Genomic DNA, 24,332 nt, shown 5'->3' with positions numbered 1-24,332 from the left:
TGGCCATTTGCCAGTAAATAGGTTTTTCTATGCATTGGGCATTTTAAACTCAATTTTAAAAGTCTCTTGTCAAAGTGAATGCATTTATTATTTCAGCAAATACTATTAGGCATCTACTCTGTGGAAGGCACTGGGATATTTCTATGAACAAGATAGAGAAGGTGCTGGTTCTCATGGCAGATACATTCCTGTGGAGAAACAAACTATAAGTAAACTACATAGTAATAATAAATAAGGGTATTTGATAGAGAGTGATGGGGATGGGATAGGTCACCAAAGTATTGGATGACAGGGGAGGCTGTTTGAGGAGGCGTTACTTGAGTGGAGAGCTAGATGGTAGTTGGTTGTGTAAAGATTTGGGGAAGTTCAATCTAGGAAGAGGAAATCTGGGGTAGATGGAGCTTGATGTCTTTGAGGAACAGAAAGTGGGGCTGGAGAATAGTGAGCAGGAAAGAAAATGGTGGAAGATGAGATCAGAGAACCAGGCAATTACATAGGGACTGGTAGGCTGTGTTAAGTTTGAGTTTTCTTGTAAGAAATTTATTTGGAGGGCTCTTAGCAGGAGAGTGATATAATCTGATTTATAGTTTTAAAAAGATCATTGTGGCTGCTCTCTGAAGAATGAAATCCAGGGGAGCAAGAGTGGGAATAGAGAGATGAGTTAGAGACTCTAAGGTGGCTTGGACTAGCGGTGGAAGGGCCTTAGCGGTGGAAGTGAAGAGGGGGTGGATGGATTCGGGATATACTTAGAAGGTGAAGCCAACAGCCTGCTGCTACAATGAAATGGGAGGTGAAGGAAAGAGAAGATCCAAGAGTGAATGTAAGTTTCTTCAGCTTCAGCAGCAGGATAGATTATCCAGCAGAAGAGGGGTTTGCCAAGATTGGCCGGCAGACCCAACCAGGCATGTCTTTGTAAAGTCATATTAGAACACAGCCTTGCTCATGAGCCTATGTATCGTCTGTGGCTGTTTTTACACTACAGTGACAGAGTTAAAAAGCTGTGACAAAGACTGCTTGGCTCAGTAGACTAAAATACCATTACAGAAAATGTTACTGACCCCTGGTATCATGATTTTGGGGAGGATCAAAAAGTCTGAGAAATGAGCAAGAGTGTTTTGTTTTGCTGGGTGCTGGGGTTAGGAGGAATAAAATCCTTCTTTGGGTATATTAAAATTGAGATGCCAAGACGCCTCTTAGTTATGCAAGTGGGGATATTTCCAGGGCAGTGGGAAATAACAGTTTGAAATTCAGGGGAGAAATAAATGTTTGAGTCATCTTTATACATATGGTATTTAAAACTGAGGAATGGATGACTGGTCAACTAGAGAGATGACACTGAAAGAAAAAAGAAGATCTAGACCCAAATCCTGGGGCATTCCATAAGTTAAAGGGTGCTCAGAAAAGGGAGAGCCAACAAAACACTGAGAAAGAATGGCCGTTGAGGTACAAGAAAAACCAGAAAAATGTTGCAGAAGCAAAAAAAAAGTGTTTTCAAGAAAGGAGGAGTTGTCAGTTGTTATCAAATGCTACTGAGAGATTGCTGAGGATGAAGAAGCAATGATTGGATTTGGGGACGTGGTGGTCATTGGTGACTGTGACATGATCAATTGCAATGAAGTGTTGGGAGCAAAAGCCTAGTGAGGGTAATAAGCTTTGGAAGAGAATTGGAAATGAGGGAATGGAGAGTGATTGTAGGTAATCCTTTAGATAAGTTTTGCTGTAAATGGGAAAAAAGATATGAGACCATATTAGGGAAGGCTGTAATATCAAGGGGAGGTGTTTAAGATGAAAGATTCTGAGTTTGTTTGTATAGAAAGGAAAAAGAAATAGAAGTGATCCAGGAAAAGTGGGAGAAATTGACGATGAATGAGAGACAATTGCATCACAGAACTGCTGACGGAATGAGAGTCACAGCACAAGTGGAGTGGCTGGCTTTGGACAAGACCCAGGACACTCCTTCCATTGTAACAGGAGGTAGAGGAAAATAGGTTTAATCTGATTGCAACTTTGAGGTTGTATCTGATTGCTTCTGTTTTTCACTGAAGAAAGTGATGAGGTCATGATCAGCTGAGAGTGAGGAAGAGTGGTGCTAGAGGTTTGAGGTGAGGAGGAAAAAGTAAATTCAATCATGGAGAGTAGGAAAACGTGCTATGACAGTAGGATTGCTATTCATTATGATAATACAATCAGAAATTTTATGTTTGCTGATACATGTTAATGATGATGTCAGCTGTTTAACCAAAAGTAAATGTTGCAGTACCCATCTTATTTCCTTTCAGACCCAGTGAGAATATGCTGATTCGGGTCAATAACGATGGCACTTACTGTGCAAATTGGACTCCGGGGGCTATTGGACTCTACACCATTCATGTTACAATCGATGGCATTGAAATAGGTATTTTTTTTTTTAAGTTGTGAGTTACTTAGTGCAAAGAACTAGAATCAAAATCCTCTTTCTGTTCTAGTTTGCCCTTTAACATGTATCACAGACATGGACAGATTTCATAACTTTTAGGGGGCTTCATAGCCTCCTTTATAATGAGTACTTAATTCGTGCATTGTTAAGGTATGTTGTAATAATTTGTGGGTCATTGTAGCCCTCATGATTCCTTCCCTGCATTCCCTGATGTGGCTGGTCAGGTTCGATCTCCTCCGTGCTGTGCTATAACCATATTCATGCCTCATCTCCCTACCCCGTGGTATGTCTGTCTTCCCTTCCTGGCTGTGAGCAGACACCTCTTTCATCTTTGGATCTCCCAGTCTGGCTCAGTGCCTGGTGTATGATGGCTGCTCAATAAATACTTGCCGAAAATATGAATTTTTTTTACCTACCACTAACTTTGAAAAATATATTGCTTTTCCTTTGGGCATTAATCTTTCTCTTTTCTTTATTTTTAAACTATCCATATAATAGGACAATAGTAGGACAACAAAGCTCTAATAAGTGTTTATCAATATGAATTCCTTATAACACTGTCTTTCCTAATGCTCCTCAAGCAAAAGGGTTCCTATGATCAGGCAGATTTAGAAAGCCCAATATATTGTAGTCTCATCTTAGACATTAATACAATTCATATTATCATATTTGGGATTCTAAGAAACCTTGAAATTAAGAAGCCTCTCTAAATTTGTTTAATCCTTATCTTGAGAACCTTACATGTAGGGAAGAGGAGACAGGTTAGAGATAAAAGGAATACTGATTAACATTCCACTAAAATACCCTTTGGGAAACTTTCAGTAGTTTGTTTTTACAGTGAAGATAAAGAGGTACTTTACATTGTTGTAACCATAGATGTATAGAATATACATTAATGTAACTATAGGATCAGATATGTTAGATTCATCTATACCATCCTAGAGACATTTAGTGGCAGCCTTTGCTGCACTCTTATTTCAGCATATCTTTAAAGCCTTTAGTTCAGCAAACTTTCGCTGGTTCTGGGCAAAACATTGTTCTAGGTAAGGCAGTTCCTGGCAAGTGTTGACAACTTACTGATGATTGTAAGATAAAACAGCCAAGCAAAATTACATGAAGTAGAATATAAGTAGTGATGTGCAAGGGGCACACATTACAGCAGTTCAAAAGTGGAGATAGTCAAGAATGGTTTCTTCTTGGCTAATAGCGGGTAAAGGAAACTGATACAAAGTAAATAAGAAAAATCCGCTTATATTTGTTTTCTGGAAAGACACTGAAGAAAAAGATTCATAGTTACTTAGAATCATTCATTTTGTTCCCCACTTTCTTAGCTTTTTCCAAAGGTAACCAAACTGTTAGTAGACTAGGATCTTGCTTGACTGCAGTCAAGGACAGATAATAATTCATTAGAATAAGGAGGATGATAATAGCATTTAATATATATCTAAAAAATTTTATACACACCTTACATATTTTATTTTTAAAATCATTTCATTCTCACAGCATCTCAGTGAGATAGGTGCTATTCTCATCCCTATTTTATAGATTAAAAAAATGAGGCACAGAGAGTCAAACAGTTGGTGGCAGATGTGGGAACAGCCAAGTCTAACATGAGAAGCCCAGCTCTTAAACACCATGCTGTGCTGCCTGTTATTCATGAGATGATTGGTATAGATGATAAGTAGTGTTCTGATTGGGTGTTATGAGATAACGTTTGATCACACAAGGGTTTCTTTTTGATTATTTTGAATTTTTCAGTATTATTTTACATATTCCATAGCCCCTCCTCTTTTCCTTGAACCCCTGAGACACCCCTTTGGAATCCTAAGGTCATTTTTCAGATATTTCTCTCTTAGCTATTAAATATGAATCACCTTAAGAGGACAGAATTCAGATATTTGTTTTAATTGTTTAAAATAGCCTGTGAATGTATATTAAGTTAGGTTTAAGGGTCCTCCCTCCCTTGTGTTCTCAAGTGTTAAAGTTCCCTTTCCTTTTCTTACAGATGCTGGCCTCGAAGTAAAAGTGAAAGACCCACCGAAAGGGATGATACCGCCAGGAACTCAGCTGGTCAAACCAAAGACTGAGCCTCAACCAAATAAGGTTAGGGTAGAATGAAATCAGAGAATGAACTGGTCTGAGATTTATTAATTTTCTTCATTGATGCTTCAAGGTAGCCATCAAACACCTCATAGTTTACTTTATTTCAGTATTCGAATTCTAAGTATTCCTAAATGAACTGGAACAATTCCTAAATGAATTGTAGAACCTGTACTTTTTGGTTTCTTTGTATAATGCTATAGTAATTTATAGGTCTTGTGTACTTTCTGTTATTGAAAGTTTACAATTGGGACTTCCCTGGTGGTCCAGTGGTTAAGACTCTGCACTGCCAATGCAGGGGGCCCAGTTTCGATCCCTGGTCAGGGAACTAGATCCTGCATGCTGCAACGAAAGATCCCGCGTGCCGCAACGAAAGATCCCGCGTGCCGCAACTAAGACTTGGTGGAGCCAAATGAATAAATAAAAGCTACCCCTTAAAAAAAAAAGTTTACAATTCACAAAACGTCTACCGAAATTGAGTGTATAAAGTTGACAAGGTTAACGTATCCTGTGCTGTTAAAAGAAAAAATTCATTTCCTAACATCTAAAGAGTAAGCACTATAGGAATTTTAGTAAACTACTTATTAAAAATGAAACGTGGATAATAGAATTTATATACCTTCCTGAAAGGAAAAAAATGGCTCTTTTCTCCTTTTTATCATGTCTTCAAAGTTTAGAAAAGAAATTATAAACGTATATTAATAATTTTCTTTTTTTCAATAATTTACATTTTTACACATTTTGAAAAAACAACATTTTTTTTAAATGTTGTTTTATAAATGTTTTCTGTTGTTGTTTTTATCAATTAACCACTGTTATTTGCACAGGGAAACCAGCTACAAATAATTTTGGAAACTTTCTGAGAATTACACTTTCAATTCTGTTTAATTTTCTCTCTTACCACTTACTTATAAGGTCTCTGTTCTGTGATTTCCCGTCTCACCTGTCTGTCTTTGCCTTTCTCAGGTTCGAAGATTTGTGGCCAAGGACAGTGCAGGGCTCCGTATCCGTAGCCACCCTTCCCTTCAGAGTGAGCAGATAGGCATAGTGAAGGTCAATGGAACCATCACTTTCATTGATGAGGTAATTTGTAAGGAAACACTTGGTAATAAATTTTGGACAGAAAGTTTTTGCATTGTTTGCACAGTGTAAGTTTACTAAATTGTTTGTTAGAATGTGTTTTATGGGTAGTGTTTGGGAAATCATTTCACAGAATTTCAAAATTCTGTTCATTGAGTTTCAAACATTGCATTCATTTTTCTTTATCAATAAAAAAGTAACTAAAATTATATTTTTAGCATAAAAGGAATTCGGTTAACATGGTAGTCAGAGCCTGTACAAGGATTCAATGAAAATGAGTACAGTTTTTCTTGAATTTTTAAAATGTGGTTTGTTTTTGAATGTGTTTATTATATTGCCTTAACTTTGGACAGTACATTTTTCTAATAATACAGTCAAGTAACTTCCAATTATGAAAATCTAAATTGAGGGAAAGAAAGTCTTAAGTTCTTTTGGGAAACATCTGATTTTATGTTTGAAATATTTATCTTAAAGTGTGATTTTTTTGTGTGCTTTTTACTCCTAAGTGACATTGTTTTTTACCATCTCACCATGTGAATTATCATGTTGCTTGGCATTCCTTGCTGTTTTTTTCCTTAAAGGTTCTCCCATTCTTACCTTCTGCAAAAACTAGATGCTTAATCTCCATGTCCAGCATTATTTGCCTGCTTTGTAGCCTATCAGACCTTGCTACCCTCATAGGAGTTACAGGAGGGCGTGGCTTGTTTGTGTTGCGTGTATTCCGTAGATCCACAATGATGATGGTGTGTGGCTGAGGCTGAATGATGAGACGATAAAGAAGTATGTTCCTAACATGAATGGTTACACTGAAGCCTGGTGCCTCTCTTTTAATCAACATCTTGGGAAGAGTCTTCTGGTCCCTGTTGACGTAAGTAAAAGGCGGTTTTAAAAAGCTTTCTAGGTATACTCTGTCCTCATTACAGGGCTTTCTTTAATTAAGGCTTCTCAGTTCTGAGGTAAACCACAACTAAATAACTTTAAGTGCTTGAATTCTGAGAGCTTCTGTGTAATAAAGAGGGAGTTTGGCAAGGCTAAGGACCTTACTACTTACTATGGTCCATCACAAGCAGGAAGTAGTAAATTAAAACTAGGCCTGCTGAATTCCTTACACAGAGGTAGGGAACGAGAGCGGTTACATTTTTTTTTTTTTCCTTGCTTATTCACACTACTGTTTGGAATGAATTCCAAACTAAAATTTAAGAATTCAGTGTTACTATCCATTTCAGAAATATGTATAATGTATTTTTTTTATGTTGGCATTTTGTAATTCTGTGTTGCTTAAGTTTGAATCTTTTCTTTCTTGGCATGTGATACTGCTGTGTTAAATAAGGTGGATTTTTAGACTTGTGGTGCTGTAGTGTTCTAGTTGAAGTTAAATCTTAGTGTCTGAGAGAATTCACTGAGCCTCTTTGACAGTGTAGTAGAATACTTAGAGTGTTCAAAAGTTTTCTATATCACTAAATATGATAGGAACCCACAGCTCTTTTTATAATTTAAACAGAAATATATGATTTTTTTCTTTTTCATTTCCATCAAATGTATTCCTTATGACACCGCTAATGAATAGAACAGGTAAATTTTTATTTTGAAAAAACCTTAGTATTTTAAACAGTTGAATTTCTTAAAAATCAGTATATAAAACTAGCTCTTTATATCAAATCATTTTAATATATTGTTTGTTTTTCTCCTTAATAGTTCAGAGTAATGTTCTGCAAAGGGGTGTATACAAGATGATTCTTTGGGAAAGAAAATAACAGAACTTCTATTTAAATTTATTGATTTCATTCTTTTCTCTCTTCCTCTGTATATGTTTTATAATAGTACAGTGGGGAGAGATATATCTATCTATATACTGTTTACAAATAGATGCGTGATAAAGAAAGTTTGGAGAGTGTTGGTCTACTGCTTTTTTGATTTTTTTCATCCGTAACTCGAAAGTTGGCCTTAAATTGTTTGAACCCATCTCTCATTATGGTAACCAAATGTTCTTCAAGATTACGAAAATGATATTTTAAATGAGATAATTATAATAGCCATTTTGTTTATGTCATTAACAGCATATTTTTTAAATTTTGACCAATTCAGAGTTTTGTGTATTTTAAGGCCCTAATAAGGCATTATATTAGGTTATATTATCTTTACTACCTTCCCCACTTCAAAATTTTCTTCCTAATTCCTTTGTTTGCTCATTTGAGGAGGTGGTTTTGGAAGAGGAAGATATTCACACAGATAGAGCAAGAGAATAAACAAAGGTAGAAAGGAAGAGCCAGAAGTGTGCTGTGTGTTGAAGTTCTGAATCCCATGGCTTCATTTTGGACGACTGCTGTTCTGTTATTTGATGCTTTTAAACTCTAGCCAAGAGACAGTTTTTAGTAGGCAGTCTTGAGGTCAGAGAGAGAGGACATAATAAAGGTAAGAGGGAACGCTAAATGGAGTGAGCCGTACAAATATTCATTGATGGCTTTTCACTGGTATGTGAATGAGGAGATTATCACTGACGTATTTGAAAAATCTAGATGAAGAATATTGGAGATAGAAAGTAAAATGAAGTAGTTTTTGATATTTTCTAGCTTGTCTTTATGTTGAAGAATGGCATGAGTTCTCTTTTAATGTTAAGTAACTCAGAGTATCTGGTATCATTAAGAAGGCTGAGGTTTTTCTGGTTCCTTTATTTCAAGGATGGTAGTGACTTGAGATCCTTACAAATTAAAGGAAAGATGCCAGTAGAAAAGGGAGACATTAAAGATGTAGATAAGAAATCTGAAGGCTGAAAGAGGAGGAGAAAATAGAATTGAGGGCACATTGGAGAGTTGTTTCTGTGAAGGACGAGGGGGTATGTATGGCAGTGGGTAAGTTTTTAGGGTTGAGGGAGGAAGGGAAGAGGTTGAAGGAGACTGTGATTTCCATATAGAAGGGAGAAAAGTCATCTGTTGAGATTGAAACAATTGAGTTAAGCTAGAGAGTTTAGAAATGCCATAAAGATTTGGAGTAATGTTTGAGAGAAATAGGAGCAGGATCTGACAAAAAATTACTTGTTTGGGGATTATTGGGCCACTAAGGACCCAGTGGGACCACTGGATAGATCCATTCTGGATACCCTTCCTCTCCCATGGCCCTAAGTATCCAGCATTAAAGGATCCAGGAAAACAGATGATAGCATTGGCTGGAATTTTCTGAGCTGCTATGACAGGAAAATAGGGACAAAAGGGAATTTCAGATGCTGATGAAAGAGCAATTGAGATCACCAACTGTGGGATCCAGCCTAAGGTGGAAATGTGAAAGGACAAATGGATGGTCCAGGGGACTTGGAGGACTTAATAAAATAGAACAATATAGTGAGTGTGCTATACTTGAAGAGCTGGAAGGAGATAGGCAATTTTTGTGATAACATAGCATATTTGAATTTGATTTCATACTTAGAGCATTTTATTGAATGAAATGGCTTATTAATGTGGCTGTGAGAGGGCAGCTGAAGAATGTTGGAAGTAAAGGTCATTGGAACTGCCCAAGTCTAAGAACTAAAAGGCTAGGCAGTTGGATGATATCCACATCGACACGAAGACATACCAGTGATGGCAACACTGTGACCTGCAAGGTTTGAAAGAGAGTTTGTATACGATTGGAAGAAAAGTCCCATTAGATACAATATAAAGTCATGGGACAAATGGGAATAATTAGATGTTGGATCAGGAGGAAGCCTAGAGTAGTTTTGGTATAAGAAGAGAACAGGTAGATGACATAAGGGTTTATATTTTATGTGGTGACCAAAGAGGACAGAGGGGATGTGTGACAACTGGCCTAGGGTTTCAAATAGATCTGGTATAAAGTTGCTTCAATGAGGGTGTTATATGAGGACCCACAGAGTCAGAGCCTGGCATAGGCAAGAACAGGCTAGTTTTCCAAGGTTTTGATTTTAAGGACCAGGACAGGCCTCTCATACAGTCAATAAGTTTTTAATGAGTACCTTACTCTACAGGGCAGAGCATGATAGGACATAGAGGGGATAATGATTCCATCTCATCTCCTCAAGGAACTAATACAGCTAAACAAACACATCTTGCTGCTTCTTCCCTTTACATCTCTTACTTCATTTACTACTAGAAAAATGCTGGCCACCTATTCTCCCTTTTTATACTTCAGTTCGTTTGTGAGTAGATCAACTATAAATTATGGCTAACCATTGTGAAACACTACTCAATTAAAAAAAGAAAGCTCGGAGATTGGAAATAAAATTAGAAATTATCGAGGACTAATGCCACTAACTTAGATGCAAAAGTACCAAAAAGTTGCCTTGAGCAGCCCTTACATCAACCTCTTCAGCCTTTTCTAGTTACAACAATTTTGTATTCACATGAGTGCGTGTACCCTATTTGGAGCCTGACTCAGACTGTTGGAGAGAATGGGGGTAGGGATTGGAAATTGAACGCTGACTAAATATTTGATGAACTATTTTTTTTAAAGATTACCATAAATAGTCATATTTAGAATGAGCTTTAAAATGATTTTTGTTGCACTGTCTTATTTATTTACTCATACTGTAGAACTATCATTTTCATTGTAGATAAGTACTTTAGCTAAATTTTGGCCTACCTAGCAGCAGTTCTATTTAAACATCATTACTTTACTAAGAAATAATCACATCCTAACTTAGTTCAAATATGACTTTAACTGTGTTTTAGTACTTTAGTAATGCTCTAGTTTAGAGATTAAATAGCATTAGACATCCATATTATGACTATGTCTTTTTTAGAATATTTTTAAATCAAAAAATATTTTTTACATCAGTGGGAAGAACAGGGATAAATATGAAGAGTGCAGATTCTTTTTTGTGAGGTGCTCACGGTCTCTTAGAACTTGTTGCCCCTTTTAGAACACACTGTTTAATTTTACATCTTAGAGTCTTTCTTTACGTTGTTTCATTTGTCTAAAATGCTTTTGCTTCCATTTTTTTTCTAACTTTTCTAATATTTTCCTAATTGGCCAGACTCAAAAGTTTCTGTCAACATTTCTCATCCCTGTACATGCCAATAATGCTGTAGTTATCAGTTCATTAATTGTTCACTCAGCATATATTTATTGAGTCCTTATTATGTACCAGATACTAAGCTGGGAAATAGGTGTTGGGTGGAGAGGCAAAGGGGAGGGATACAAAATAAGTAAGAGTGCAGTTCTTGATCTTGGGGTACTCACTATGTAATGGGATAGACATACAATATTCAGATAATTAAGTCACATTGTGTTAAGTTATAGAGTGACTTTACTTAGGAGGTGACATTTGAGGAAATCTTAAAGAAAAATTGCCAGGACAAAGTAAAGTAATTTCACATTAGAGAATCAGATGTCCAAAGTTATGGACGCATGCTATGTATGGGAACTAAAAAATGGTCGATACGGGTGAAGCAAGAATTGAGGGTGAAAAGCATATAAGTACTGGGGAAATTAGCTTTTTCTCTCTTTTCTCAGGTAGCACGTTGTCTGTAAAAGCGGAAAAGGCTTATAAATGTCTTTCTCCAACTACCCATACGTTTAGTTTGGATTTTTTTTGGCCTTTAGCCCATTTGTATTTATATACCTCTTATTTCTGTTAAGCTCCTCCAGGGTTAGGGCTCATTTAGAATCCCTTCTTATGTTTTTTCTTCCAGAGTGTTAAATATTACATTTTGCTCGTGGTGGGCTTTCAACATTTGTTAAATACTAAATTTTAGTTCTTGGCATTTGGCAGGATCATACTGCTTAAAATAATTTCTGACCCTCTTATGCTCCATACCTTAATTCTCTCATTTAATTTTCATTGTGCCCCTTTGATGTTAAGTTTTTATCATTCTCATTTTTCCAGTGACAGAAGAGAGCTATTCTCCCAAGATCATAAGTAGTAAGTAGTGGAGCTAGCTCTGGAACTCCAGGTGATGTGATTCCAAAGCCTATTTTTTTATGTTTAGTGTACCTTAATCTAGTGGAGCCATAAGAATAAATAGTTATAAAAGGATAAAGTAAATCTAGCTATAAGAATCATATTACTTTGGCTAGAACTCCACAATTAAATAAATATGAATACTAATAACTTCAATGGCTGAATCAGGATGAATATCGTGATGTATGTTGAAGGTATACCTGGGGAAGGCTGATTTTAAATTAAAATTCTTAAGATTTGGAAACTACAAATGTAAGCCAAAAGAATGTTTCAGAGACCAAGGAAAATATGTTTAAAAAGAGAGAGAAAATCAGTTATGCACATGACCTGGGAGACATTTGACTGCCTATAATAGATCCTAAATTTTTTGGAAAGCAAGTTTGCTTCTAAAGTAGGAGCTATTACTGATCTGAAACTTATAGGCCCAGTTCTTTGGATTCTTTGTCAAAAATGAGGTCTTTTAACATTGTGAATGAGGTTGAGTGGTAGAGAAAGTTTATATCAAGGAAAGTATATGATACCTCATTAGAAGTATTCAAAGATATCTTTATAATGCCCATATCATCCAAATTCTTACAGAAGCAACTTGAGTCTACGAACACGCCGTGCAATTATACAAACCGCTTGCTACCTACTTAGGCTGATTGGTGTTCACATATAGAAAGTAGGCTGATTTTTCTGAATTTGGGGGCTCTGAAGATTTGGGGGAGAGATGAAGGAAAAATATCATTTGGTATTCTCTCTTATAATGTTACTCAGGGTAATTGGTAAAATTAGCAAATGTTTCTTGCATTTTATGTCAGTTTCATTCTTTTGGGATACCTAATGATGCCTGATAGTCACAGCTTTAATATACCCCAAATTTCTTAGTTTTGTCTCGTTAATAAATTTGTGTGTATATGTATGCATAACCTGTTTTTCAGTCCTACTAAATACTAAGTATTTACTTAATACACCATTAGTAAATATGCTGTCCTTAGATGGTTATCAAAAGCTTCATTTCATACTTTAGCTTGATGTTTAAGTTTCCTAAACAGAATGGAATTAAGGCTTAAATTCCATTTAAGCCTTAATTTAAGCCTCTATTAAAATAACACTATAATTGTTTGTATATATGCTGTGTTTAATTTCTCTGAGATATTTTATCTTTTTCACTTTAAAATTGGCAATTTTTAACTCTGTGATCATCCAGCACAATGAAACAATTACTATCTTTTTTATCTTTTCTTTTTCTTTTTTTTCTTTTGCGTGCGCATTTGGCATGTTTGGTCATGTATTTCTCCATTAAAATTATTCGCTTATTTGGTCTCTTCTATGCCTTGAAAGATTATTGTCTTAGAGTTGCAATTTGGTGCTCATCAATTTAGTTAGGTTTTTAGCATGCTTCAGTTTCTAATTTTCTTGACAGAACTTTTTTGCCTTCACAATAGTCTTTGAGAATAAAATGATTTAGATTATTGTAGATATGTGTGTATTCGTATACGTGTGTGTATATATATACACACTTTTACATACATATATAGTGGTGCTCATATTATTCTATAAAATTATACAATATGAAAGCTAATTTATATATTTTAATAGTGAGAAATTGAGGCTTTGGAGAGATTAATATTTTCATGCATGTTCGTATCATTAGACTAAACTTTCCTAAATTTTTGAAAGAAAACTATGCAAGTACATTTTAATTTTAAACTCCAGTTTTCTATCTGGTGCTTTTTTGATACTTGATAAATGCAATTTTATTAGGATAACACATTTTAAAAATAATCTTATAGTAAACCAGTGTAGAAAGAATTTTCTACAAATGCAGAACAAAAGCAAAAAAGAGTCAAATTTGAATCCACTTATAATTAACATGTACAAAATTGATTTTATTGGCAATTTGTTACCATGGTTAGCAGTTACATCACTTTAAGGTATCATTGTATATGTTAACTCATGTCCTCAGACTGAGGAAACACTTGAGTTTGCACATTGAAATAAAAGAGAGGGAATTCCTTGGCAGTCCAGTGGTTAGGACTCCGCGCTTTCACTGTCGAGGGTGCAGGTTCAATCCCTGGTCGGGGAACTAAGATCCCACAAGCTGCATAGCACAGCAAAAATTTAAAAAAAATAAAAATAAAAGAGAGATACAAGCTTTAAAGTTGTCAGTCACCACATTGCTTCTTTATTCCTAACTCATCTGCATTGCTTTTTACAACGCTTTTCACATTGCTTTTGATGCTAGAAAAATTTATGCTAAAAAATAGAATATGCTAAAAAATATTAATATTGTTTTATGTCAAAAGGTTTGCACCGCTATTCTCTGCAAAGGAGAAAAACCATTGAGCAAATACTCCACAAATTCTTACATACATGGACGAACCAGTAAGGACATCTTTTTCCCCCCAAAATAACATTTCAAAATACTTTGCAACATGTTTCCACTTCACCTAAAGAGGAAGTGCCCTGTCTGCTGTCTATTTTTAAATATGAAGGGGGCTTTGGTTTTTTGTTTTTTTCTTCTGTTTTGCATTTATCTGTAGGCACACTAATAGAAGCTCATTTTTTTTCTGGCTTTTATATGTTTTATATTTCTGTATTAGCATATATGTATGTATATGGGTCTGTATCTACATCTGTCCCTACATGTACATACATGAGGAAAATACAGAACTGGAGAATACTAAATAAATTCTCATTATCTAAAATGGCTTACAGTTGGTTGGGAATTGTGTTGTTTCTTTTGTGCTGAAGTCTTGGTTAATGACAACTTTCATTAACATTTTGAATGTCCTCTTTTTTGTATTTATATAAGCAGTAAAATTGTGTAATTGGTGGTTTCTGGAAGGATTTTAATTTCCGATCAAATAAATATGTTCAATAGGATGATATGTCTGTGTAAATGTATATCATTTTAATTTTTATGAAAACATTTTGTGAAAATGTTAATTTTTCTGGGACCATGTTGCTGTGAATTGGTTGTTCTGTAACAAAATATTTTTAGACTCTAAAGTAGAGATCCTAAATGCTCTGTGCATTTCCTAAACTTTGAGATGCAGAAAACTAGGTCTGCCTTTTGATAAAAGTTCAGATTGTATGCTTTTTCTCTATGCTTTTCTTAACAAATTTGCTAACAGCTTTCAGTAACATTTCCAAGTGACTGTTTTCTCATTTATAGAAGAGAGCAAAATTGAAAAATGACTTCGATTTTTTTTTCTTTTTAACTTTTTTTGTACTTTAAACAGAGATAACGAATTCACATATACTACATGCCATTATTATTCATAATAATATTTGCTCTATACAATCTGTGTTAGTCACATTTTCTTTATAAAACAACAGACTGTCTTCTGTCATAAAAGAAATCTAGCTTGTACTGGAATAGACACGTCATCATTTAAAGGAGTTTGAAGGTGTCCTTCTTGCACTGACTGTCTTAAGGTTTAAATCAATGTCTGGCTCTTAATTGTAGTAAATGGCATGACACACTATATCCATGGAGAGCTTTTGACAAAAACTTATGTATTGGAATTTCTTTGCTGTGTGGTTTACTCAGGTGGCTTCAGTTTCCCTTTAGTGAAATAATATTCCAGTGCTGGTGCTAGAGTATAGAACATTGTTGTTACTGTGAACGCATCTTCTGCAGATGATATCCTGTTCCCTTTCTTTGTTGATATTTTTCTTTCTTAAACTTTGTTGCTCAGAATATCTTTAATGCTAGCCAAGGAGTCAGGGATTTGGACGTATTTTCATGGACTTCCAAAGCTTTTTTCCCCCAGGTGAGTTAACTGTAAGGAACAGTCATACATTATTCAGGTATTTCAGCTTGTATAACAAATTTTACATTGTATCTTTGAAGGCTTTACTTAAGATTAATTTTAAAAATTTTCTTTTTACCAAAAACGATCTATACAGAGTTCTGCAATTGAGTTTCCCCATAAACCTTTCCCCTCTAATTCTGCCAAAGACTGTATTACTAGTGTAAGTTCAACTTTTACTTGACTTCAAATTTGGTATATCTAACTTTATGACTAGCTTCTCCAACAATTATATACAGGTCTAGCTTTTTCAGAACTTACTTATTTAGGTGGGAGAGTTCCAACCCTATGGCTCTTCTGTTTTTTTCCTAGCCTTGCACAGTGGCCTTTTGAATGTTGGGGTGGGATTGCAGGGAGCAAAAATTAACATTGCAGTTCATCAATTTCATGTGCTGGTGCCCAGGTCTTAAATTTCTGTATAGAATAAAACATGCATTTTAGGATTTCTTGAGAATAACAGACACAGTTCTGTGATTTTAGGTCTATCAGTTCTTTTTATACTGTTTAGTATTAAGAAAAAGGATAGACTTTGCTGTACATTTATTAATTTATATAGTTTCTTTAACTAATCAATAAAATAGTAAATATTTTAAGACAGTTCTCCTATATTGCCTTTCAGTGAATAACTTGCAATTATTATAATTATTATTAGTGTTTGCCAAGACTTTTCTCTCACTGTTACCCTGAGTGGTCAAATTGGAAATATTGTTATAACTTAATTAAATGCTCGAGATGTATCATCTCGACCAGTGAAATTGTTTTTTTCACTAAATCTGTGAATATTTGTTTCGTTTTTACATCATGCCATGTAATTTTTAAAAGATCATTTGTACATATGACTAATTTGACTCTTCCATCTATGAAATAGCATCATGTATTTGCTAAAATTGATCATTCACAATGACATTTTAAAATATTTACTGAAAATCTCATGAGTAAAACAGCACAATTTAAAGTTTAGACCTTACTCTCCATTTTTATTTTGAGTGCTTTCTTTGTATTCATATAGTTGTACACATACATAAATTTTTACAAATATGCATGCATGGGTATATAAAATGCATATTTTATTTTAGATTGTAAATCTAAATTTTTCAAGTACTTAAAATTCTCCTTTCCATTAAATTGCCAATATATAAATAAGGAATGTTGGACAAATATGGTACAGTAATTATAGTAAATGTAAATAAATACTGTCCGTAGCACGTACTTGTGTAAGTAAAAATTGATGATTATTCATCACCACAATGAAATTTACAAGATATTATGTGAAGGTTAATAATGGATTTAAAATTTTTTCTGACCAACCATATATTAAAGTCACAGGTACGGAGAATTCTTGAATCCACATTTTTTTAACCTTATGACTTTATTTTTAATTTTCCACTATGTAATGGACATTTCTTTTGGAATGAGACTACTCATAGGGATAGAGCTATTCAGTAATATTTTATCTTGCATAATATGTTAGTGGGTTTTTTTCATTTTTATCCTATTTATAACATAACTAAATATTAATTTAATTTTAACCTAATGTTTGAATAAGTGTCCCATTATGATCTTTTACTGTATTTGAATAAAGCAATTTGTAGAGTCTATATTGCTGTATTTAAAAATGCAGTTGAAGTCTGTTTTAAAGAAGTAATAATGACAGTGGAAGAATTTCCAGTGTAGAACTTTCCTTTACATTTAATTGGGAAAAAGAGCAAATATGGGAAGGTTATTATTTCTCTTTATTGCATTCACGTAGGAAGTAATTTCATCACAGCATTCAGATTCAACAGGAAATTTAGGGTATGTTCCTTTCTTTCATTTTAGAAGTGACTCTTTTATATCCAAATGTATTATATTTATATAAAACCACATCTTTAATGTTAATCTCTCCGCTCTACTAAAATATAATCATCTTTTTCTGTTAAAAGCATTAGTATATCACTGTTTAACAATGGTCTAGCAAATCTAACAAGGCATTTTTATTTGTACTGTATTAAGAAAGTGTGAGTTGTTAAAATTCTATAAGCATTCTTATTTCATTCATAACTAGTAAATATTAACATGTAGCTATATTTCATGCACATTTTTTCATCATTGTTATCTCTGTTTATAGATGAGTCTCCAGAATCCTCATACCTATTTTCTCTATTAATAGTTATAAACAAAAGTACAAGGAAATGAAGATTTAGACTTTTTAACCCATACCGACAGGCAGTAATGCAGTAATAATGATTCAAAATTATTCAGTTGTGGTTCATATAGTAAACTATTTTTGTTTATCCTACTGTTAAATATTTCACTAAAAGATAAAAGTAAAATCAAGTACTACTGTGTTTCTCAAATTATGGTGGACAGAAGCTAGAGGTTCAGTTCCTCTCCTGCTATCTTTTCTTCTCTTCAACTCTATTTTAAATATTGTTCAGAAGTGAATAACTGAAAGATTCTTTAATAGTAGTATTAACCAACCCTTGAGCTATCTTTGGATATGTGTTATTTTTCTTAATTGATGCATTATGGACTTGCTGTAAAAGCAATTAAGAAGGATGTTGAAAGTGATAATAGATTGTATTTTGTTTACTTTTTTTTCCTATTCAAATTTTCAGGAACCTAAAACTAGTACTGATGACTTTTTCAAAGACATAAACTCCTGCTGCCCACAGGAAGCAACAATGCAAGAGCAGGATATGCCGTTCTTGCGAGGAGGGCCAGGCATGTACAAGGTAGTGAAGACGGGACCTTCCGGTCACAACATCAGAAGCTGCCCTAACCTTAGAGGTATCCCAATTGGAATGTTAGTTCTGGGAAACAAAGTCAAAGCAGTGGGAGAGGTATGGATTCTTGTAGCTTCATGACTTCTAAGATATTTGTTTTTAATATAATACAACCAAAGCATCTCTTTCTTCCAAAGGTTACCATTTCCATCCCAGGTCTTTAAATGTTAATGTTCTTTATCTTTACCTGTATTGAAAATACTAATGCAATTTTTCTCTGCTTCTTTTTTAATAATTTTATTCTCATAATTATCCTTGTGAAAACAATATTTATATAACAAAGTGATTTGTATTGTATATATAAATGTTCGGTATTTGCAAATATCTTTTCACTATTGCAAATGTGTACTGTACTGTCATGGATGAACAGCACTTTGAAATATTTGCTATGAATCAGTTTGGAGATGTGTTATATTTAAAGGGTTTCATTTCTTCGTTCCCATATATGGGTGTCACTGAAGTCCTGAGCAAATAACATTACTCTTTAGTCAACTGTGGCATTTGCCTCAGCTGATGAGCTTAAAGATGTAGTGTGTCATGCTATTTCTCAGTGTCAGGGTTATTTTCAAGTTGCATTTTAGGCACTACCAACCTAAATAATAGAGAGTATGCTGTGTTAGGACATTTCAGGTGCCAAACAAAGAGCCGTGTGTTTTGGGGTAGCATTTAAAATTATTAAGGGATTATCCTGTGCCTTAAAAAAATATTTTTACTGAAGTCATCAGTGAGCATTATTTTACAAGACTGTTTATTGATTTCTGTCTTACCTCAGGCTGTGGTCTTAATTTCAGAAACTAATTTGATGATAGAGATTTATTGGAATAATTACTCACTTAAACTTTTTGCTGGTTTTCAGCCTGAATGCCCTGAAAGAATCAAGCCAATCAATCATGCTTTTTGTTATGTACTAGGTAACCAATTCTGAAGGTACATGGGTGCAGCTGGATAAGAACAGCATGGTAGAGTTCTGTGAGAGTGATGAAGGAGAGGCATGGTCCTTAGCTAGAGACAGAGGCGGAAACCAGTACCTCCGACATGAAGATGGCAAGTTGGCTTAAATTTGTGATTTATTCCGATTTACCTTTGCAGTACAGAAGTTTAAACTGTACTGTATTTCTTTTGTTGTAAAGAGCTTTTTTGTGTGTTTACTTTTTAAGTAAAATCAAAACTAAAGGTTTAAAAATCTTGCAATTGTTAAAATTCCTATGTAAAATACATAGGTACTAAATGAATACACATAAAAGAAGAGAATTAGAAGGAAATGTGAAACATATGAATTGGTCTTTGTAAAACATGCTTTTCATTTCATTAATACGAATTTAAATGATAATTCTTCTGTGCCAGTTCGGGACTAAACCTTTCACTCTTTCTACCACTAAATGGAAGTTCAGTTTTCAAACCACTGATTGTAGTACTTCTCCCAGGCAATTTCATTCTGTTTGAATTCTGTCTCAGGAAAGGAGCATTGAATATATGCTTAGCTTCTTCTGGGGGTTTCCTATTTTGTTGTTAGAGTTTCAGCTTTAAACTTTATTTTACCGTTTTTCAACAATGATCTCCTTTAATAAAAGATTTTCCTTTTTATCCTCTTCTCTTCATTCTCCTGGTGGCGAAATCTTGTTCAGACCATGTCATCACTTAGGTGAAGCTTTAACTGATTCTCACAGAGTGAAGAGTTACCTCTCATCCTAAAGAACTGAATTCACCACTAGAACAAAAATGATATTATATTGAAGTTAATTTTTATTTCTTCGTACCCAGATTGTGAGTCCCTTGTGGACAGGCACAGGTTTTTTATCTTTGTATTCCTAGTTCTAAAGCAGTTTTCGCACATACTGGTTGCTCACTAAGTTTTCTAACTATACAAATTGAGTCACAGAAGTATTAGTTAGGACATCACAATGAGTGGATAAACCAAACGTAGACTTTTCTACCAAATCCCAGAATTTATAGGAGAGGGTCAGACAATTAAATGAATATGCGTCTTTATCCAAAAGAGTATAGTTATAATAACCATTATCCAAGAGGTAATATGGCCATAGTATATAAATAGATTCAAGAAAGGTTTGGAATTTGTGTGAATGACAGAGTGCGTTTAGATATATTAACATGGTACATTAAACATTCTCCCCTTTTTCCCCACAGCAAGCCTTTGAGATCAGTTATATAATCTTCATTTTACATTTCTAAGCTCATAGAATTTAAAATGACTTGCCTATGGTCATACCACTGGAAACAGGGCAGGTGAAAGACTTGAACCAGAATCTTCATTCATATTTCAAATGCTGTGCTCATTACACCACACTGCATCAGTAATCCACTGAACCCAATTTGAGAACCTACTTCCTCCCTTGTTTTACAGACCAGTTTTTCTTAGTCAAAGATGATGTCATCATAAAATAATATCCTGAGATGGTAGAACTATTCTTCATTATGTTTTGAAAAGCAAAAGTCTTCATTTCATGTAAATCAGACATTTTACAAGACAACTTTCCCATTTACAGTATACTTACTACATATATAATTATTACATATTCATAAATTCTTAAACATTTTCATTATATAGGGATATTCAGATATAAATGATAATAACCTAAAGCGAGATCAGCTTTATATAAGACATAATTAAATAATCTGAGAATGGTTTAAGTGACTGTCAGGGTCTTTCTAGCTTAGTAATCATTTTAACTAGCAATGAGCATAATGTGTAAGAGTAGGCTCTGGGACTGGACTGCCAGGGTACAAATGCCAGCTCTTAACTTTTCAGTTGTCTAAATTACCTAATATCTCTGTGCCTTGGTTTTCTCATTTACAAAGTGAAGATACTTTATAAGTTCTATATGAAAGCTAAGTGAAGAAATAACAAAGCTATCAGATGGTAAGGATAGCAGTTGTATTCCCATATACTTAGAAGGTAGAAGGTTCTTTTTAGATAAAATGCTTCTTAAATTAGGATATCCTTTCTACTAAGATATATACTCAATCCGAAAAGAGGTGTGAGAGAAGTTTAAATTTCTCTGTGATCACTTAATGATTTTTTGCCATATATATATATATATATGGCACAATAAAAGCAAAAAAAAGCAATAATAGCAAATGTTAATAGCACAATAAAAGCAAATTGACTCCATAAGAGCATATCCCATTTCTAAATATTATAGTGATTTTGATTGATGAAAACAAAGATTTTGTCATATACTTTACTTTGTTGGTGTCAGTGACCTAATTGGTAGATCTATTATCAAATCTAACTGTGAGGTTGTTTTAAAATTTAACCATCATAAAAATCTTTCTTGCAATTTTCTCTCTTTATAAATGGAGAATAGCACATAAGAAACTAATTTTATAGATGTTCTTTTTATTGTAGAACAAGTTCTTCTGGATCAAAATTCTCAAACTCCTCCTCCAAGCCCTTTCTCAGTACAAGCTTTTAATAAAGGGGCAAGTTGCAGTGCCCAAGGATTTGATTATGGACTCGGAAATAATAAAGGTAGGTGTTTTAAGTGAGTCTTTTACTTACCTAACTGTAATATTTTTATTACCTTCTCTTATAACCATTTTTATTACTGTTCACACAACAAAACTTTAAGTTTGTTCCTAGAAAACTAACAATCAAAATGTTTACGACAGTGTTCTTTTTACAGTCTTGGTTTTATCCATTTTAGCTTAAGTTTATAGTTCTTGCTTACCTGTTCTTATTTTGTAGACACTCATTTTGAATTCACATCGTAAAGATTCTGTGTCACTATATCCAGTAGAAGAACTTTTATCATCCAGTTATTATTAAATGTTAATGAGCAAAAACGAACTTTCCAAAATGATCCATTTAAAATCAAAATATTTTAAGTAATATTTTTAAGTAATATTGCACATCAGCTTTATTAAGCATGTGTGGTTTTCAATGTCCAATCAATTTATCTTAGTTAATTTCGAATGACATGAAAGATAGCTTTGGGTTTGGTATGTATAATGAAACCAAAAAATTGTAAAAACAAAACCCCTAAGCCATATGGATATAAAATGTATACAACTTGTTTTGGTTGCATTAATAGAAGAGACCAGCATCATGGACAGTCCAAATAATAATTATTTTGGAGTAATTTATGCTCGAATTTCATCCAAAATTCCATTTGTATGTAAATTTGGACACATTGACATGCTTTCTTATGAACCTGCTCCTAACTCTTAGCTTCAAAATCGACGATATTGTCAGAAGGTAGCATATAGCTGGACAATGGGTAGGAAGGAGAAGATAGCCTACATGGAAATACTTTTACTTTAAAATGTTATTTAAACTAATTCATGAGATTTGATTTCCAGACACAAATACAGTTGTTTTAATACCTGACTTGCAGAGCAAGTGAAATAATGAAATAGTCAACAAGATACAGAATTACATCTGTATAGAGGAAATATTCAATTTAAAATAAAACCACTTTCTGTTTGATACCTTTATTACTTTCCACAAAGTATTTTTATTAAGAAGGAAGCCTTAGCTACAAGATTTCTTTTTGGCTCTTCCTCCTACATCGGGTTGCTCTATCCTACAGGCTTGGGTACTATCTGCTTGCTCATTTCTGGTAGCTCAGATTTCAACTAACTTAAACTAGACCTTCATGCTTAAGTAGGGTAAATGCTTTGTGGTGTTTTCTTCATGTCCCTTTCCTTCTGCCGCTCCCAGTCCTTAAATTAAAATCTCAGTGTTTACTTACCACTATATACTTGTATAGTAATCTGTTTTAAAGCCATGTTTAATTCAAATTGTATGCTTTCAGTCTCTAAAATGTCTAAATTGTACTGGTGGCTGTCACATTAAATCAGTCTTTAAAACAGAATTTGTTAAAACATCATAAGAATAGAAACCAACTTTCAATAGAGACAAACATTGCTGAGAACATTTGTTAATAATTAGAAATAATGTATTACTTTTTTAAAGTGATATTGCTAATATTGTTCAAAAATAGCATGTACTTCTTAATAGGCTTTTAAAATATTTAGATGGCGTGAAGAAATATTAAGAAACTTTCATCTGATTAAATATATCTAACCTTTATTTATTATCTTACCTTTAATTGTAGTTCCCATTTTCTTTAACTCTTTATGCTATCCAACATCAAGCAATTGTTTTTTGCAAAAATTCTTTTTCCTTAAAACAGTTTTATAAAATTCTTCATCACCTCTAAAATCCTTTTCTAATCTGCAGCATTAATTTTTTTAAGTGAAGAGATGTAGCTTATGTGCACAGTTCTTTCCATATTAATCTGTTTCTTGTTGGTGTTTCATTTAAAATTTTATTTATGAAACTTTATTATATCTAGAAAATATTCCTGGAAGGGTACTGTTTTCCAGTTTCTGCATCAGCTAGTCTGCATATGGTTCCCCCCCAACCCTTCTTCTTCAGCATCATTTAAACAATTTAATATTTATATTCTCATAAATAAGGAGCTATCATCCATCCAATATATCATTTCTTATTTTTAAAAGTATTTTTCTGTTAATGTCCTTTGTATTTAATTTTGAAGAAAATATCAGAATTCATGTCTGAGATACTATTCAAATAAGGTACCTCATATTCCTTTTTTTTCTTATAGGTCTTTTATAAATTTTTACATTGCCTATCCGAGCAAAAGAGTTCATGCTTTTAAAAATGTATAATTTCTCTGGCAATAACAACTTTAAAAAAGAGAATATTAATTTATAACTGTAATATAAATCTATTACTAAATTAATAACATATAATTTGCCTCCCTTCAGTCCTACATTGAACTATTCATATTATTTGCATATTTTCTGCATGAAGTGTACTGTGTATGAGGCAGGGTGATAATAGTCAATGTCAGGTACTGCACAGAAGACATCATCGACTTAGATCTTCCTTTATACTTGTATGGTATTGAATCAACTTATCATACTTACCTCATAGACTCTGTATTCTCTCATGCTGCTGCTAGATGTTGTATATGAATTTAAATGGATTTGTTTTTGTAAGTGGGCCATTATATAAAATTTGTTGGGATGCTTCCATTATTAAAACAACATACAACATTCGGTCCCTAATTTGAGAATAACAGTCACCAACTTCCACAACAGTTCTGAATTGGCATTGTTTTATTTAGTGTTTAACTTTATCTGAATGTCATAAAGCACCATTTACTTTGCCATTTTGGATGTTAATTGATAACAAGTTGTAGTTTTGACTGTTTTGCCCACTGCAGGTGACCAACTGAGTGCCATATTGAATTCCATTCAGTCACGGC

At 33.8% G+C, this 24,332-nt stretch overlaps 1 protein-coding gene and 1 non-coding gene across 2 annotated transcripts in view; both read left to right on the top strand.

Annotated features, from left to right (window-relative positions):
* The window catches only part of MYCBP2 (MYC binding protein 2), a 273,159-nt gene that overhangs the window by 186,129 nt on the left and 62,698 nt on the right, over positions 1–24,332 (top strand). Inside the window, exons 49-55 of the mRNA XM_060129458.1 lie at positions 2,280–2,395; positions 4,422–4,519; positions 5,483–5,599; positions 6,324–6,464; positions 17,908–18,132; positions 18,987–19,119; positions 21,443–21,565. Coding sequence (XP_059985441.1) covers positions 2,280–2,395; positions 4,422–4,519; positions 5,483–5,599; positions 6,324–6,464; positions 17,908–18,132; positions 18,987–19,119; positions 21,443–21,565 — 953 coding nt within the window. The remainder of the gene's footprint in view (positions 1–2,279; positions 2,396–4,421; positions 4,520–5,482; positions 5,600–6,323; positions 6,465–17,907; positions 18,133–18,986; positions 19,120–21,442; positions 21,566–24,332) is intronic.
* Positions 4,772–4,844, top strand: TRNAG-GCC (transfer RNA glycine (anticodon GCC)). The gene has a single exon. It is a non-coding gene; the product is annotated as a tRNA-Gly (tRNA).

The sequence above is a fragment of the Lagenorhynchus albirostris genome, chromosome 18 (genome assembly GCF_949774975.1).
Source record: "Lagenorhynchus albirostris chromosome 18, mLagAlb1.1, whole genome shotgun sequence".
Classification (NCBI taxonomy): domain Eukaryota; kingdom Metazoa; phylum Chordata; class Mammalia; order Artiodactyla; family Delphinidae; genus Lagenorhynchus; species Lagenorhynchus albirostris.
Note: the sequence above shows the minus strand (reverse complement) of the source record. Positions and strands in the feature narration are given on the sequence as shown.